At 32.8% G+C, this 16,444-nt stretch overlaps 1 protein-coding gene and 1 pseudogene across 1 annotated transcript; both read right to left on the bottom strand.

The window, feature by feature from the left end:
• Positions 1 to 2,965: 2,965 nt before the first annotated feature.
• On the bottom strand, positions 2,966 to 4,518 carry LOC128190917 (uncharacterized). Its single transcript, XM_052863161.1, has one exon. It carries the CDS (start codon positions 4,516 to 4,518, stop codon positions 3,625 to 3,627), a length of 894 nt encoding a protein of 297 aa, XP_052719121.1. The 3' UTR covers positions 2,966 to 3,624.
• Positions 4,519 to 9,059: 4,541 nt separating this feature from the next.
• LOC128190915 (uncharacterized) lies at positions 9,060 to 10,212 on the bottom strand (annotated as a pseudogene).
• Positions 10,213 to 16,444: the final 6,232 nt, after the last annotated feature.

Below are 16,444 nucleotides of genomic sequence, written 5' to 3'. Positions count from 1 at the left end.
TGTTGTGTCTTGACAATAATCACAACATCTGCTTGGTCTTAACTTACATTGATGTAAAAATGAATTGCAACTTAATATATTATTCAATAATTTGTAATAAAATTCACATATGTTCTTATCATATATGTTTTTAATTTTATTAATGTATATTCTATTCCAGTTTTCTTTTTGAACGTTAAACATGTTCTTATAATAAGATTTATAAATGGGTTTTTGGAACTTAGTAGTCAACAAATTTTCATAAAAGAATTTACATTTTTTGTCTGTTATTGTATGCCATCCTAAATGAAATGTATAACTTTTCTCAACATTACTTTTTGTGTATTGACTACATGTCATATCAAAAGTTACACATTGTTGTCTTATTACGTTTCGTAAGATATTATATTCACATAGCCAATTACATTTTTTTCAACAAAATATCAGATAATTCATTTAGTGTTTTCATTTTGCCATCTTTCTTGAAAAGATCTTTTACATATAATATACCACTTTTTATCCATCGTAAAAAACACAACGTTTTGCCTTTATATTTAAATAGTTCGTTGTTCCATAGGGGTTGTTGTACAAATGTTACGTTTGACATGTTAAGAATGTTATTTTGTTTTTTTACAACTATTAAAACAACAAAATATTTCTTGATAAAATTTAGGAATATGATTAATAACTGTAAAATCTTCCATATTTCTCTCAGTCGTTGATAATATGTAGTTCAAATTAAGGTTGACCCTTTTCAAATAAGCATTAATGACCTCATTAATTAAACATGACTCTGATAATCTATTAACCCAAGATGCTTTCAGTGCTTATAACTTGAGTTCTATGTCTATTACACCGATCCCGCCTTCTTCTATTTTTCCTATTAATGTATTTCATTTAATTCTGTCATGTTTGTTCCAAATAAAATTGAAAATGGCTCTATTGACTTTCTTAATAAAATCATTTTCGGGAAGTGGGAGAATAGATGCAATGTAAATTAATTTTGACACAGCTAGATTATTAACAACACACGATTTGCCAAATATAGTTAGTTTTCTCTTTTTCCATGACTCAAACAGTTTTTCCATGTCGTTGTAAGTTTTCATCCAATTTAACTCATTACATTTATTTCTATCATGACCGATGTGAATTCCTAAGCATCGCACTGCACTGTTTGTTACTTTTACTCCTTCTATAATTTCATGTTTATCTTTTAAATTGCCAATGAGTATACATTGGGATTTATTCAAATTAATTTTTGATCCTGCATGGCAGCAAAATAGTTCAACAGTCTGTAATGCCTTTTTTAGAGATGGGGTGTTTTTTAAAGTAAGAGTTATATCGTCTGCATATTGCAAATATTTAATCTCTTTATGCGTATCGTTAAATTGAAAACCATTTATTGTATTATTGTTTTTTAATTTTAAAGCTAAAATTTCTGCTATAAAAATGTAAAGCATTGCTGAAATTGGACATCCCTGTCTTATTCCTCTTGACATTTTACATGACTTGGATATCCATCCATTATTTTTTACTTTAAAGACTGGATTTGTATACAAAATCTTAACCCAGTTTATGAAATTATCCCCAAAGTTAAATTTTTTAAAGACATTAAAGAGAAAATTCCACTCAACAGAGTCGAAAGCTTTTTCAAAGTCTAGAAATAATAGAATCCCATCATTATTATTTTCTGTAAAATTTTCATATATGTCCAATATTAATCTCGCATTAACGCCAATATAACGACCCTTAATGTAAGCCGATTGCTCGTTTCCGATTAATTTATTAATAACCTTTTGTAATCGTCTAGCAAATATGAATGCTATAATTTTGTAATCAGTATTAGTTAAACTTAAAGGTCTATAGTTTTTTAGACTTTTTCTGTCGCCACTTTTAAATAGAACTGTGATTAGTGCTAATCGTTGAGTATAACTTAGCTCTTTTTTTTCATATACGCTTATGAGTAAATCAAAAAATATTGGTGAAATATATTCCCAAAAACATTTATAAAATTCACAGGACAGTCCGTCTAAACCAGGGGATTTGTTGTTTTTCATATTAAACACCGCTTCTTTGCACTCGTCTAAAGTTGGTAAAGCATCACATATTAGCTTGTCCATTAAGGGTTGGACATTTAATGTCATTAATATAATTAGAGATTTTATTGCAATCGATAGATTTCGTCGTGTACAGATTTTCGTAAAAATTGCATATTTCTTTAATAATTTCTGAGTTTGTATTGATTATTCTGTTATTAACATCTTTTAATTCTTTAATGGTATTGTTAGTTTGATTTTTCTTTTCTAGTCCTAGGAAATAGCTTGTATTTTTTACACCTTCATTTATCCATCTCTCTTTTAATCTTATTTGCGCGCCTTTTGCAATTTCGTTTTGTAGTTTATAAAGTTCTGATTCAAGATCACGTTTTTCTTTCATATTAATCTTTTCACTTGGTAGAGTTTCTATTTCATCGATTTTCTTTTCCAAATTTTGTAATTTTGATTTTATATTGTTTGATGACTTTTTTGCGAAGTTTATTGAGAAGTCGCGTACTTTGAGTTTAAAAGTTTCCCATTTAGAAAAAGCATCTAGTGAATTGTCTAGATCTTTAAAAATATTTTTTATTCCTTCTCTATACTCATCGTTATCAAGATGTGATGTATTTAGTTTCCAGTACCCTGGGCCTCTTTTAAATTTATCAATTTTTACAATTATTTTCAAAAAACGGTGATCGCTCATTCTATTTCCTTTACTATGAGTACCTGGAATGCGTTTAACTTGAATTTTTTCAACTAGTTCAGAGGCTAATTTACTTGTAAATATGAAATCAATTCTGCTTTTTGGGTTGTTTTCCGAATCACACCAAGTATATCCCTCTGTATTAGAATTTTTTAGTTTCCAAATATCTACAATTTAAGATCTAAATAATTAATAATTTCTGCTAACTTTTTGTGCGATTTATCAATTTTTCTTTCAAAGGAACAATTAAAATCACCACATAAATATTTATCGCTTTCTTGTAAAGAATGCAGTGTAATAAATCTTTTCATCCTTTCGAAAAAAGCTGTACGTTTTGAATCATCATTTGGTGCATATATATTTACAAACGTGAAGTTTTTATCATCTATTTTTACGTTTACTAAAAGTTTTCTACCATCTTCCGAACGGTGGGTATTTTGAATTACAAAATTTAGTTCTTTACGAAAAAGAATAGTGACCCCTCTGCTAAACTGAGAGTTTGAAAATGCATGCACAGATGTTCCATCCCAATAAAAATTATATTTGTTTTCAAATTTTTGAATAAAATGAGTTTCTTGAAGAAAAGCTTATCCATTTTTTTTTCTTTTAACCATGTGTAAATCTTATATTTTTTTTCACTAGAATTTAATCCTCTTACATTGACTGACAGTATATTTAATTCATTCATTTCTCAAAGGTTTTGTATTACTTTGTGTTATATGTGTTTATATATAAATACCATAATTCAAAATATTAAAAAGAAAAAAAAAATACAAATAGTAATAATAATCGATACATTGACATGTGTTCTTTTAGTTCATTCGTTTTTAACTATTTTTTCTTATGTAAACTACAGTACATATAACAATAATTTTCATATGTAGTTTAAAATACAGATTAACTGACCTAGGTCTCACCCTCCGATTCCGAACTCTCGGAGTCGGGATTGCAGCCAGATGCATCACTGTCTGATGCCGCACGCAATGTTTTCAACATGTCAACGATTTTTCGTTGCTTTGCTTGTTCGCGGTTTTGTTTTTGTGCTTTCGGTGCGTTATCACTTAATTTTCTCTTGCGAACTTTTTTCGCCACTTTTTTAATGATCGTTCCCAAGGTGTTCTTACCAGGCCATTTATCTTGTTTTGTGTTGATGGTCCCTGTCCTATCCAGACCGGAGCCCCATTCGTCGTTGTAGGTAGTTTCCACGAACGTGGTAGATTGTTTAGTTGATCGTATTTTTTCTTGAAACAGTTTCACTTGCACGCTCTTATTTTCAATAATTTCTTCCATCACTGCCTCCTTAGTGGCGTTCCATTGTTCGTTCGTTTTAATTTTTTTCCCGAGTCGCATAGCTGAGAGAGCGTCTTCCGCAGCTGTTATTTTACTCGCAGCATCTAAATCACCACAACGAATCGCTTTGGTGTATTGAAACGCATGTTCGGCGGATTTATGTTTGACGCCGTAGATATCCAATTCGCACGGGTAAAAATTAGACAGAACGTCTTGTGATCCGCTGAATGGAACGATATGCTTCTGGACTTTATAGTGTGGACATTCTTTCTGTCCCGGTAAATGACCAGGCTTTTGACATACTTTGCAGCAAGAATCGTTCTTACATATTGATTTTGTATGACCTGTTTTCCAACAGTTTGTGCATTGAAGTATGTGGTTGTTCTTTGGCTGTCCAAAGTGCAATATTTTACAACGAAGACCTGCACATGTATTTAATTTCGGAAGACTTTCTCCAGCAGGTAGAGGCTCAATATACATGAAACGTGTACCATTGAGAATACTAGTCATTTTATTTGTAACTGGGTGACGAATCTTTTCGTACAGTATTTTGTTGTGAGTTTGATTTTCAGTTTATTTAACATTTCATGTACGGCAGATTCGTCAACTGATAATGGTAAACCACATATGCGTATTTTAAGTGTTTGCTGAGACACTGATGTCGCTCCCGAAGAGTACGGATTTGTGTCGTAAAAAGAAGCAGAAATGTCGTTGATTTCTATGCTCTGTGTTAACAGTTTGTTTCGGCTTTCCAATGTTTTCAAATAAATGCGCCACAGATTGCGGTCTAACTGTAGACAATGTAGGTCATCACCAATAACACGCATAATCTGATAATCTCTTGTCTTCAGATGTTTGAATATCTGAGTTTTTCAGGTAAAGCGGTTTCAATGTACGGTCGACTGGCTGTGAGTTTTCGCTCACACTTCCTGTGTTACCTGTAGTACCTGTGGCCATCGTATGTTCAAGTATGCGTGACCGATTCACCCAGTTCAAAATATATGCACAAAATATGAAAATGAATAATACGATGAAAAAGCGAAGTATTTTACACATCCAAGAGAAACATATATACACTTATCTATATGCGAAGTCATCCAGTCAAAAAAGGAAGTTTATCACCGGCGTAAACATCCTAAAATTGTCAAAACGATAGGAGCCTGAGAAACACGTCCCTCAGTGTTCATAACACGTGACTTCTTCGTCAACTTCACGTCATTTAAATGTAAAAACAGTAAAGTTTTCTTTGAATTTAAGACATTCAGTATAATAAAATGAATAGTGCCTGTTAAGGAGGGTAAGAGTTGAAATTGACACCCCAAGAAAACCATTGTCAACCTCCGCTTCGCGTCGGTTGATAATGGTTTTCGAGGGGTGTCAATTTCAACTCTTACCCTCCCAAACAGGCACTATTTATATAATGGCACAAAATACTGTAGCAAGACACTTTGGAGTTCATCAGAACACCATCCAGTCATTATGGAGACGTTTTCAACAATCTGGCAACACCCAGGATCGACCGCGCTCTGGGCGACCTCGTGTGACGTCACGTCAACAGGACAACCACATTAGACTTGTGCATCGTAGCATTCCAGGGCTTCGACCAATTAGTCCAAGAACTGTGCGTAATCGTCTGCGCGAGGAAAACATCAGACCAAGGCGTCCAGCGGTGTGCCCAGTACTGCTTCAACGTCATCGTATCGCCAGACTAGCGTAGTGCATACGACATCTGCGATTCAGAATACAGAACTGGGCCAATATTCTGTTCACTGATGAATCCAGATTTCATTTGGATAGCAGTGACGGCCGTTGTAGGGTGTATGGAAGCGTTTGGGAGCGTTACTAGGACGCTTGTGTTGTGCAACGTCGACAATTTGGTGGAGGTAGCGTTATGGTGTGGGGTGGAATATCAGCACGTGGAAGGACCCCTCTACAAATTGTCAATGGAAATCTCACCGGCGTATGCTATCGAGATGAAATTATTCAGCACCATGTGATACCCTTCGTACAGAGACATCAAAATCACATCACTCTGCAGCAAGACAACGCAAGGCCACACGTTGCACGTGTAGTCAGGGACTTGTTTGTTCAACAGAATGTCGATGTCTTGCCTTGGCCAGCTGTTTCCCCCGATTTGTCGCCGATCGAGCAGGTCTGGGATGAAATGGAAAGACGTTTACGCCGTTTACCAAATCAGCCAGCGACATTGGCTGGTTTAGGCCAGGCTTTAACCAACATCTGGAACAACATCCCTCAAGCATTTCTGAACACTTTAGTGGCATCAATGAGGCGTGGCTGTCAAGCATGCCTGAACGCAAATGGTGGTTACACGCGTTGTCAATTTTGTTAATTTAATTTCAAATAACAGTGACTTTCGAGTGTGCTGAAATTGACGTTATTCGACTTTGACATTAATGTGTTATGAGATGTTGTTACGAATACATGTGTTAACAGTATTACAAAATATTAAATTTGTACATTGTAATTTTTAAATGTTTTTTCATTTATTAAATAATGCACAGTTTCTTTTTTCCGCTAGTATATTATTTCGACTTAATCATAAACAATTTTTTTCAAAGTGTGTTAATATCGACGATATCAACGCACTTTGAACAAAAATTTAAAGTGCGTTGACTTGGTTCCAAAATTAATGCACTTTGAAAAAAAATTCAAGGTGTGTAATTTTTCAAAGTGCGCTGTAACAAAACAGATACGTTACTTTCATAATCAGAACAGAAATATCTCGATATTGTTTTTTCAAGTTATGCCGCTTTTCATGATTTGTTCTGTACATGTAGTAAAATTTAAAAATCGGTTTGCAGATTTCATAATCTACAAATTGAAATCAATTTTACACACAAAACTGGAGAAGAGCACATGTAGTGTATGCAGTTTCTTTAGCTTAAGGGCGCAGCAGAATAGAAATTACAAAAAGAGTAAAATCTTTGGTACACTTATTGTAACTCCTCAAAGCATGAAAGGCGTGATGATTGATTTGAATTACCTCTCTTTGTGCAGCTCAACGTCGACGTTTAACTTCTTTTTAGATGTATTTATTTCTGGTCCATTCTGGATTATCGTTTCCAAATACAAAATATATACTTTATATGCTATATCAGTTAAAAAAAATTAAATGAATATTTTATAATGCATCATATAAACAGATAGGAGAACAGGCATTACATATATAAATCCTCTCCGACAAATAAGGTCAAGGTCATATATACAACGTCACACAACTGTACAATTGGTGCGTTCACAATTCTTCCATTTGTACAAATATTGATTCTGCCATTGGCTGTGTTTGGTAACATTGTTTAACAATGTCATGGTGTCACTGGTTACTTTAAACTGTGAACAGCAAATTGGTAAACAAATAGCAAAAAGCAAAATAAAAGTCAATGGCTACCAACAGTTACCAAAAGTTACCTTTGGTATTGTTTATTAATCTTTATTATATATACAATAAAATATGTTCAAACGAAACCACTGATTACAATTTTAAGAAAAGGTTAGCAATGGCAAATATTTAGTTTTCGCCATTTTCCATAATGAATAGCTCAACATAAGGCCTTATTTTGTTGCACTATTAAGGCAAAATGAAACTAGCTTGATGGCTTTGTATGATCAATTGTTATTTTTTGATATTTTTTGCATAAAAAACGTTTACTTGTTCCAAACGTGCAACACTATGTAGAGGTTACTGTTCCACATTACACTTAAGATGACTTTAAAAGTCATTTTCGAATGTCAAGAAGTACTTACCAGACAACATGTTTGCGTTTAAAACCACTACCTGAATATAATCAGACCACTGGACCAATTCCAAATGTTTAAAAAAGATGTTCTGATGTTTCTATGGTTCATAGTTTTGTAAAATTAAAATAATTATCCTCTGCTTGCAAACTTTGTCACATAAATAAAATTGTTTTTTTTTAAATTTTTGCCTCGTATTTTCAAATGCTAAAAATATTAGCATTGCAGACATGATGTTATCATTGCAGGTTACCTTGAGAATTTAAGGTCCGTGTCAGACCGATTTAATGTGTCGAAGAATACCTTTCACAACTCCATGAAAAGAACAGTATCTGTCTTAATCAATCTAATGCCAGGTATTGTCAGATGGCCAAGCAATGCGGCTGCAATTGAAGACACGGCAAGAATGTTTCGTGATCGGTCACAGTTCCAAAATGTATTGGGAGCTATTGATGGAAGCCATATTCATACTACTGCCCCCAAAACACTTGCATCAGGCTTATTTTAATCGTAAAGGGTTTTATTCGATTGTTCTGCTTGCTTCCTATGACTCTTATTTGTCATTCAGCTATGTCTGAACAGGGAATCCTGGGAGTACATAAGATGCAACTGTATTAAGAATATCCGATTTGTTTTCAAATTGCAATGAAAATATCCGACAAGGTTATTATCGCATGGGATATTCAGCATTTCCTATTTTAAGATGACTAGTTACACCCTTTAGAGACCATGGAAATCTCAGCCATCAACAAAGACTATTCAACAAAACTCACAACAAATGCCGTGAAGGTTTCGAACGTGCATTTGGTTTTCTGAAGTGTAGATTTAGAAGACTTTTTAGATTTAAAGTATTAGATATGACAGTTCTAGAGAACAATGTTCTGGCAGCTTGTGTACTACATATGTTTAGCTGTACATGATGAATGCAACCTAGAGGAGCCCCAAGACACTGAAAATAGGCCTATTGACAATGAAACCTTTGTAAGGGATAGACACATTAAGTTACCAGGAGTTCAGGTGAGGCAGCAGTTAATGCAGCAGTTGCTTAACATCTAAAAATATCAGGAATACAAATCTGCATATGTTAATTTATTTTAACATTTTATGTAAAACATAACTAAAAATATAAATTCAAATTATGAAAACTAAAGCAAAATAAAAAAAAAATCCAAACCAATTTCTTTGTAATATAAAAATAAATATATATATTGATCATTTTGCAACCAACAAAAAAGGGTGCACCATTGAATATCCAATATCCATCAATCAAAATGATGAACAATACTAAAAGGGCATCAACATGTAAAATAAATTCTCCATTTTCCTTTACAATTGATATTTGCAACAAATATATCCCTTTAACAAGAAAGTAAATCAATTTAAGTCGCATGTGTATCTCAGATACTATCATACTAAACGTACAAACAGTAATTACAAATTGAAAGGTACTGAAACATTTTCCTACAGTTTCTCAATTAGTTTTTCTATGATTTTATTTTTTTCTCATGTATTTACTTAAATGCATTTAGGAACTCTCATCCCTTTCCTAGAGATATTCTGTGGGCTCAATACCACAATTCCTCTTCTTTGGGGGATCTTTCTCTGTGCATGAATTCTATTCACTGTTTTTCGTTTCCACAGCCCTTAGAGAACTCATTAACAAGGATGGATTGAAGCCAGGATTATCATGTAAAAGTTCATACATCTCTGACTCATGGAGAAATGGTTTCATTCTCTTGTTTCCTGTCTTTTTCTTCTCTGCGATATAATTTCTATACGATCCTATCAGCAAATAAAACTTTTCTCTACATTGTTCAGGACCAGGATTTTTTTTGGGTTTTGAGATCCCTTTTAATTCCTTTGCAACTTTGTTCCACATGTCCCTTTGAAAAATTTTCTTTCTTTTCCTTTTGAGCTTTTAAAACTGCTAGCAGTTTTTTCGTGTCAGAAAATCTCCATTCAAATCTGGATTTTTATTTTCACTACTATTTTCAAATCAAAATTGTGTGGCGTGGTATTTTCTTCCAATGATCATCTTCTATCTTCCATAAACTTAACTTTCGATCAGAAATGAATGAATAACAGAGATGACATATATATTCATCAATGAAATGTACGGAATTACATTTTTTACTATACTTATATTTACATCTACCAAGCATAATTTCCTCTATTTCTTACGGAAACTTATAGTTAATTCATAGCTCTATAGAAACAGCCAGACTGAAATCTACACGCCCTATTTATTGATTGGTCGAAATATACAGCGCTGAAACTGACAAGATACTGAAAGGACTGAAATTGACACGGCCTGTTTATCGATTGGTCGAAACGTACAGCGACCTAAGAAAAATCAGAGACTGCACGAAATAATCATGATGATGTCAGACTCAAAGTCTCACAGGAGACGATTTGGTTGTTTCTCTTAGCTAACGTACTTATGGACATTAACAGTGATTTAGTGAATTTTGCTAACTTTCATAATCAATTTATTATTTAGTTAAAAGAAAGATGTTACTATAAACAATAGAATGCTTTCTTTGATGATCCAGCGGGTTACGTATTTTTTGCAATATCGCTACCTTCATATCCCGAATGAATCGCCAAAGAAAGCATTTTATTGTTTAAATTATTGTCAATATTGGGTGCGTTCACAATTCTTCCATTTGTTGATATTGGTCGAAAAATCTACCACTGGCAAAACATTGGCACCAAAGTATGTCAATGGTATTTTTTATTTGTAACCAATTCTGCAGGCCAACCACTTTCGCAGTAGATTTACCAACGCGGGATTTTCGTTAATTAGTGTCACCGATAAAAATGGCGACGAACGTGCCTAGTAGTGTGTGCGACATTTTGTCGCATATTATTCCACTTCAAATGAACATTAGAGGAAATCGCAAAATTTCTAATAAGAGGAAAGGACGTTAAATATTTATCTGATCATTTAAACAATAAAATGCTTTCTTTGGTGATTCATTCGGGATATGAAGGTAGCAACATTGCAGGAAAAATACATAACTCGCGTTAGTGGGTTATGTAAATTTTTCCTGCAATGATCGCTACCTTCATAACCCGCATGAATCATCAAAAAAAGCATTTTATTGTTTACATTAACATCTTTCTTTAACTAATTAATAAACTGGTTATGAAAAGTTAGTAAAATTCACTAAATTACTGTTAATGTACAAAAGTACGTTAGCTAAAAGAAACGTGCAGTCCGGGATTTTACGAAGGTCGCTGTAAGTTCAGACCAATCGATAAACAGGGCGTGTCAATTTCAGTCCTGTCACTTTCAGCCGCTGTAGATTTCGACTATATAGATTATAGATTTTAACTATAAGTTTCCGTAAGAAATAGAGGAAATAATTCTTGGTAGATGTAAATATATTATAATATATATTATAATGATAAATATATGCGTATATGTATATTTCTGATGTATTTTATGCTCTTTGTGTTTGTTTGCTGTCTGTTATGTTTTTCGTTCATTGTGTTCGTTTGATGTTTGCTATGTTTTTAGATATTGTGTTCGTTTGATATTGTGTTCGTTTGCTGTTTGCTATGTTTGTAGATATTGTGTTCGTTTGCTGTCTGTTAGTCTGTTATTTTAATGGTTCCTCCATATCTGAATAAAAGTCCCATAAACCGCCAACAGAGATAGACGCTTAAGTTTATGTAATCTGAATAGGAGTAATATGTTCTCTCTTGTTTCCATGCTCACATGCTTCCTTTATTGAAGTATAACTGTTCTATCTCCATAACGATTATTTCAGTCTTTCTGTTCTTTATATCTTGCAAACCGGATATAAAATTGGCCTTAGATTCCTTCGCTAGCAATCGTAGGTGTTGTATATTATAAACATGTAAGAAATATCATCAATGCAAGATATCTAGGGTAGAAATAATAAGACTCGGTCTCGTTAAAACTATAAATGTTAAACTATAAATAAGTGTTATGATCATTCAAGTTTTTAGTAAAAAAGTAGAGTTTAGAAAGGTTATAAAATAAATTCGAACTGCATTTTATAAAATGCTGAAAACATGATTCTTTATTTCTGTTTAGCTATACTGTCCCTCTTTTTTTTTTCAAGCGTTGTACATTACATATAGTAGTATTTTACAATTAAGTAAATATCAATCGTAGTTTGATGTTGTTGAACTATATATTTACATTCAGTGTATAATTCCCCTTATGTTTGCATTAGAAATCTGCGACATTCAATTTTCTATGAATACAATTTGCTAATTCATGCGCCATGAGCACAGATACAAACGTCTTCACGTGTTTTTAGTATATTTACTTTTGTAGGATTAAATGAAACTTTCCATCTTACATAACCAATTTGATTTGTACTTTTGAAAAACAATCATTAATATATATCTACTTTTTCCTTAATAAAAAAGATTTTTCTCCTGAAAGTTTCTGCCACTATATTTTTTGTCTCGGAAACTAACTAAATAACATGTTAATATGGCTGTTTCATGCATGTTTCATATTCCTGACGAAGAGCGCAAATAATGGCTTTATAGCGACGATACACAATATTTCATACAAATAGACATCAGTATGAAAATATAAATATAAGAACGCGCGCGGTATGATAATTTGTCTGCACCACTTGGTGTGTCATTGGACCAACAACATCAAAAATAAGCATTCAATGCTTAATTGAAATATGCTCAAAGTATGCTCAAAATTATGTCATTGACCTAGTTTTTAAAAATGGAGAAGTGAAAATAGCACTTCAATAAATGTTATATAACATATAATAATTATGTATTCTCATTAGTGCAATATTCTGCATTCTTTGTATAAGCGTCATTATTAATTAATTAGCCATAAACACTGATTCTAGGTCATGATTTTCTTCTACAACCTGTCCCATTTTGTCTTCATCTGGCAATGGTGTTTATGTTTGTATCAAATAATAAAGCAGTCAGCAAACAATGACAAACTACCATCACAGTGTCAATGTACAAGGTACCGATAAGGTATCCGCAAATATTTACAAAATATCATCATATTTTGACAAGGTACAAGTGTCTGCATACATACAATAAAACAAAGATGTATTAGTGTGTTAGTGAAGGTATTGTTGTATAATGAAAAAGTAATAACAGAGAGAACTGATATCACCTTATAACGCCAAAATAAATATCAGCATACACAGTTAAACATCGTTCTAAATAAAGAAATTTCAGCTTAATTTTTTTACAACGCTGTTGAGGGATTCCATACTGCAGCATATTGCGCTCATGTTAGACATTGTTATCATATTTAAATTAACAGTCTGACTATGAATTTCTGCTTGGAATCTTATGAAACCAATAGCCTGCCAATATCTCCACACGTCTGTGACGTTAACAGAGGACAGGCATGAGATGGCTTCCTCCGGGTGGTAATATCCTGACAAGAGGAAAGCTGCTTGTTGATGCACTAAACAGGAAATTAGAATACTCAGAGTCAAACCTGATTATCACTGGAATAGAGTTCAAAGATTTTTCATTTCTTTTATATACTGATTATGTGAAGAATTTTACTTACATTGGAGGCAAATTTGCATTAGAACTGTGGTTGAATTATAATGCGCCACGTTTTTTCCAATCTAATTAGCGGGTGCAAGATGTAGAGGCAAGAGACGTTCATATGTAAAGTATCTATACTACTAAATTAAAATAATAGACTCGAATTTTTGGGCTTTAAAACCGATAATTTGGAAGAGTACTGTCTTTTGTTTTATATATTTTAAACACTATTGGTACTTGAAGATTACCAATTTGTTTTTATTTTTCTCAACCAAGCTTCGTTAATTAATAATCAACGAAAATTCCTTTGAAAAATCCGGAAATCATCTGAATTTTTTGGATTTTACATTCTTGCGCATGCGCATTACATTCACGCTAAATCACGGGAGTCTCTTTATTTTATGTTTCCACAATATTACTTTTGCATGGATAAACTTGGAAACGATAAAACAAAAGCTTGTTAATTTTCATTGGAAATTTGTTTTGTTCATCAAAGAAAATACGGGAGATAACTCTAACACAGTGCATTTACTATAAAAAATCCCGAGAGTTTCGAATGTCAACATGGTGTGTAAAAACGTTGTTGAAATATGTTGAATTCTGCAATTATAGAATTAAACTTTTCGAAGAAAGGTATTTACAGCTTTAGAATGGTTTGTTATGAACAATTTGATTGTTATATACATGTGACATTTCCTTTTCCTTAATTAGTTTAATAGATAGCAAATACGATATCATTTTAAAAATATATTTTTTAATATTTTTAAAAAGTACGTAATTTACTTCAAGTTGACTGAGCTGATGAAAACTCATTATGTAAAATTACTACATATTAAATGTTATGTCAGAATTAGCTGCAGAACTGTAGCTCTACGGAAAAGAGTTGACGGACCGTCTTTTAACCCAAATTTCCCTTAGAGCTACAGTTCTGCAGATATGTCAATATTAATTCATTTCAATGTGTTTTGAACAGTTTTAATGTTTAAAGTCCAAACCACTTATCATTGAAAACTCAGTTTTACACAATGATAAAATACACTTTTTAAGGAATTACGCACAATCCATTCATCATATGCTTATCATCTGATGGCACATCCATTTTCAATTAAGTGTTGTAATTCCTTCGCACCCAGTCCAATTTAAAGCTTTAAGATGAAAGATTTTTCCGGCTTTTGTTATTATCAATTGATAAAAAATATATTATTAAAATTAAGCTGACGGAAAATATATTGGTGACAGCCTAATAAAAAAAGTGTCTGCGATGGAAAATTGTATTCATATGGCATAAAGGTTTTTTCAGAGAGAGATATATAGATATATATATATATATATATATATATATAGAGAGAGAGAGAGAGAGAGAGAGAGAGAGAGAGAGAGAGTGAGTTTTGAATTACAGACTAACTCAATGTCGAAAATGCTCATTTTCTATATATACTTCATACTTTATTAGAAAAGCGTCAAAACAGCATCAACAATACGAAGGTCAAGGCGAAATTGCATTAAAATAGCGAAGGCAAGTTTGATAAAATAACTATATAGTGAACTGAAAATCCTAAAGAACAATTTAACACAATTTTATCAAAATTTTTAAGGGATAAACCTGCGACCCACGTGCACCTTACCTTAAAACTGATGGAAAGGGGCAGAATCGGAATTCTCAGAGACTGAATAAAAGCGTACTTTTAAGACAACACTCTATAATATTACAGTATTGTCACTGACGAAGTACTTCATTAGATACAGTGTGCTCCCTGAACCGATTCATTATTAGTCCTACATTAACTTTATATGTACATTAATGACACATAAAATGTGAACAAATTAAATCAATAACCTCAATGTGAAAGGGTATTCTTGTCAAATATGACCGAAAATACGAAAAATAGGCACCACACAAAAGATAAGAAACGTAGTCTACAATTAACGAATAACACAAAGAGCTCCACGCAAATAGTGCCTAAATATCACACAAAGTGTGAAAATGTAAAACAAATTAGATCATTATTCTTACTGGCCATTCTATATTGGTTTCTACAGATTCTCGTTGCTTAGAAAATGGTTTAGAACCACTGTCGTCTAAAGGATCAACTGCTAAACAAGGCACCACAAAGTTCCCCAGTATCAGGTGTCTATAAATCAATTGATGAGTACCATGTTGATGTCCCAATGAACTCTTTTACATTGATGTTTATTGTTTTTATCTATGTTTGAGATAGACAAATTGTTCAGAAATAATAACAAAGCCGTGTTTTAATGTTTACAATAGGGCAAACCGACCAACATTTAAACAGTTTTTGCGTTTTTGCTATATGGCAATAAGCTACACTTAGGAGGGTTTTTCGGAAAATATTGAGACATTAAGTCTTATTCTTTTGGGAAAAAGTTAAATCATTGAAGTTTCACCAAAAAATAAACAAGAATGTCTTTTATTTATACTTCGTCACAGAGTCCGATCTTCATAAATACGACTGGCGTATCTAATCGTAGAAATCAAAATGAAGGAGTTTTGGGAGGTTTTTTTTTTTTAAATAACTTAACAAGTTCAAAATCAAGTGATGGGAACTTATTGCAATCCGCTTTTGTTATAGTGCACCGACTGTCAATTTTAAACTCGGAAACTACAGCTTTACCCAATGTGAAGCCGTAGTTATTAGAAATTCATGCACCCCCCTCCTCCATCACATACACCTCACAGGGGCCATTATTTTAATGAGAAGACAGTAAGTAAAGAAAAATCGATCTATTACGTTTTGTAAATTTTGTCTCTAATGTCACATAACTATATTTAATGACTTTATTACATAATATTTTAAGGATTTTGAAAAAATTCCGTAGAATACATTTTTTCCTCAGAAATAATCGTTAAACATAAGGTAGATCAGGAATTCTTAATCTGGTCCCAGAAGATTTACACAAACACGGGGGATTCTGAGCCACGCACACATTCATTAGTTTCAATTTGCATGGCGTTTCAAGCAATAAAACAGTCCTATTTTATCAAAGATAACAATTCCGATCCAGATGATAATGAATATATCATCGATCGCTTTAGAATAGATACCTAATTGTTGATGGGGGAACAGGGAATAATTCTGAGTTGTCTACTCCGCTTAAAGACCAGTTGTCGCTTTGAATTCCCTCATTTGTG

The sequence above is a fragment of the Crassostrea angulata genome, chromosome 6 (genome assembly GCF_025612915.1).
Source record: "Crassostrea angulata isolate pt1a10 chromosome 6, ASM2561291v2, whole genome shotgun sequence".
Lineage (NCBI taxonomy): Eukaryota > Metazoa > Mollusca > Bivalvia > Ostreida > Ostreidae > Magallana > Magallana angulata.
This window is presented reverse-complemented; position numbering and strand designations above follow the sequence as displayed.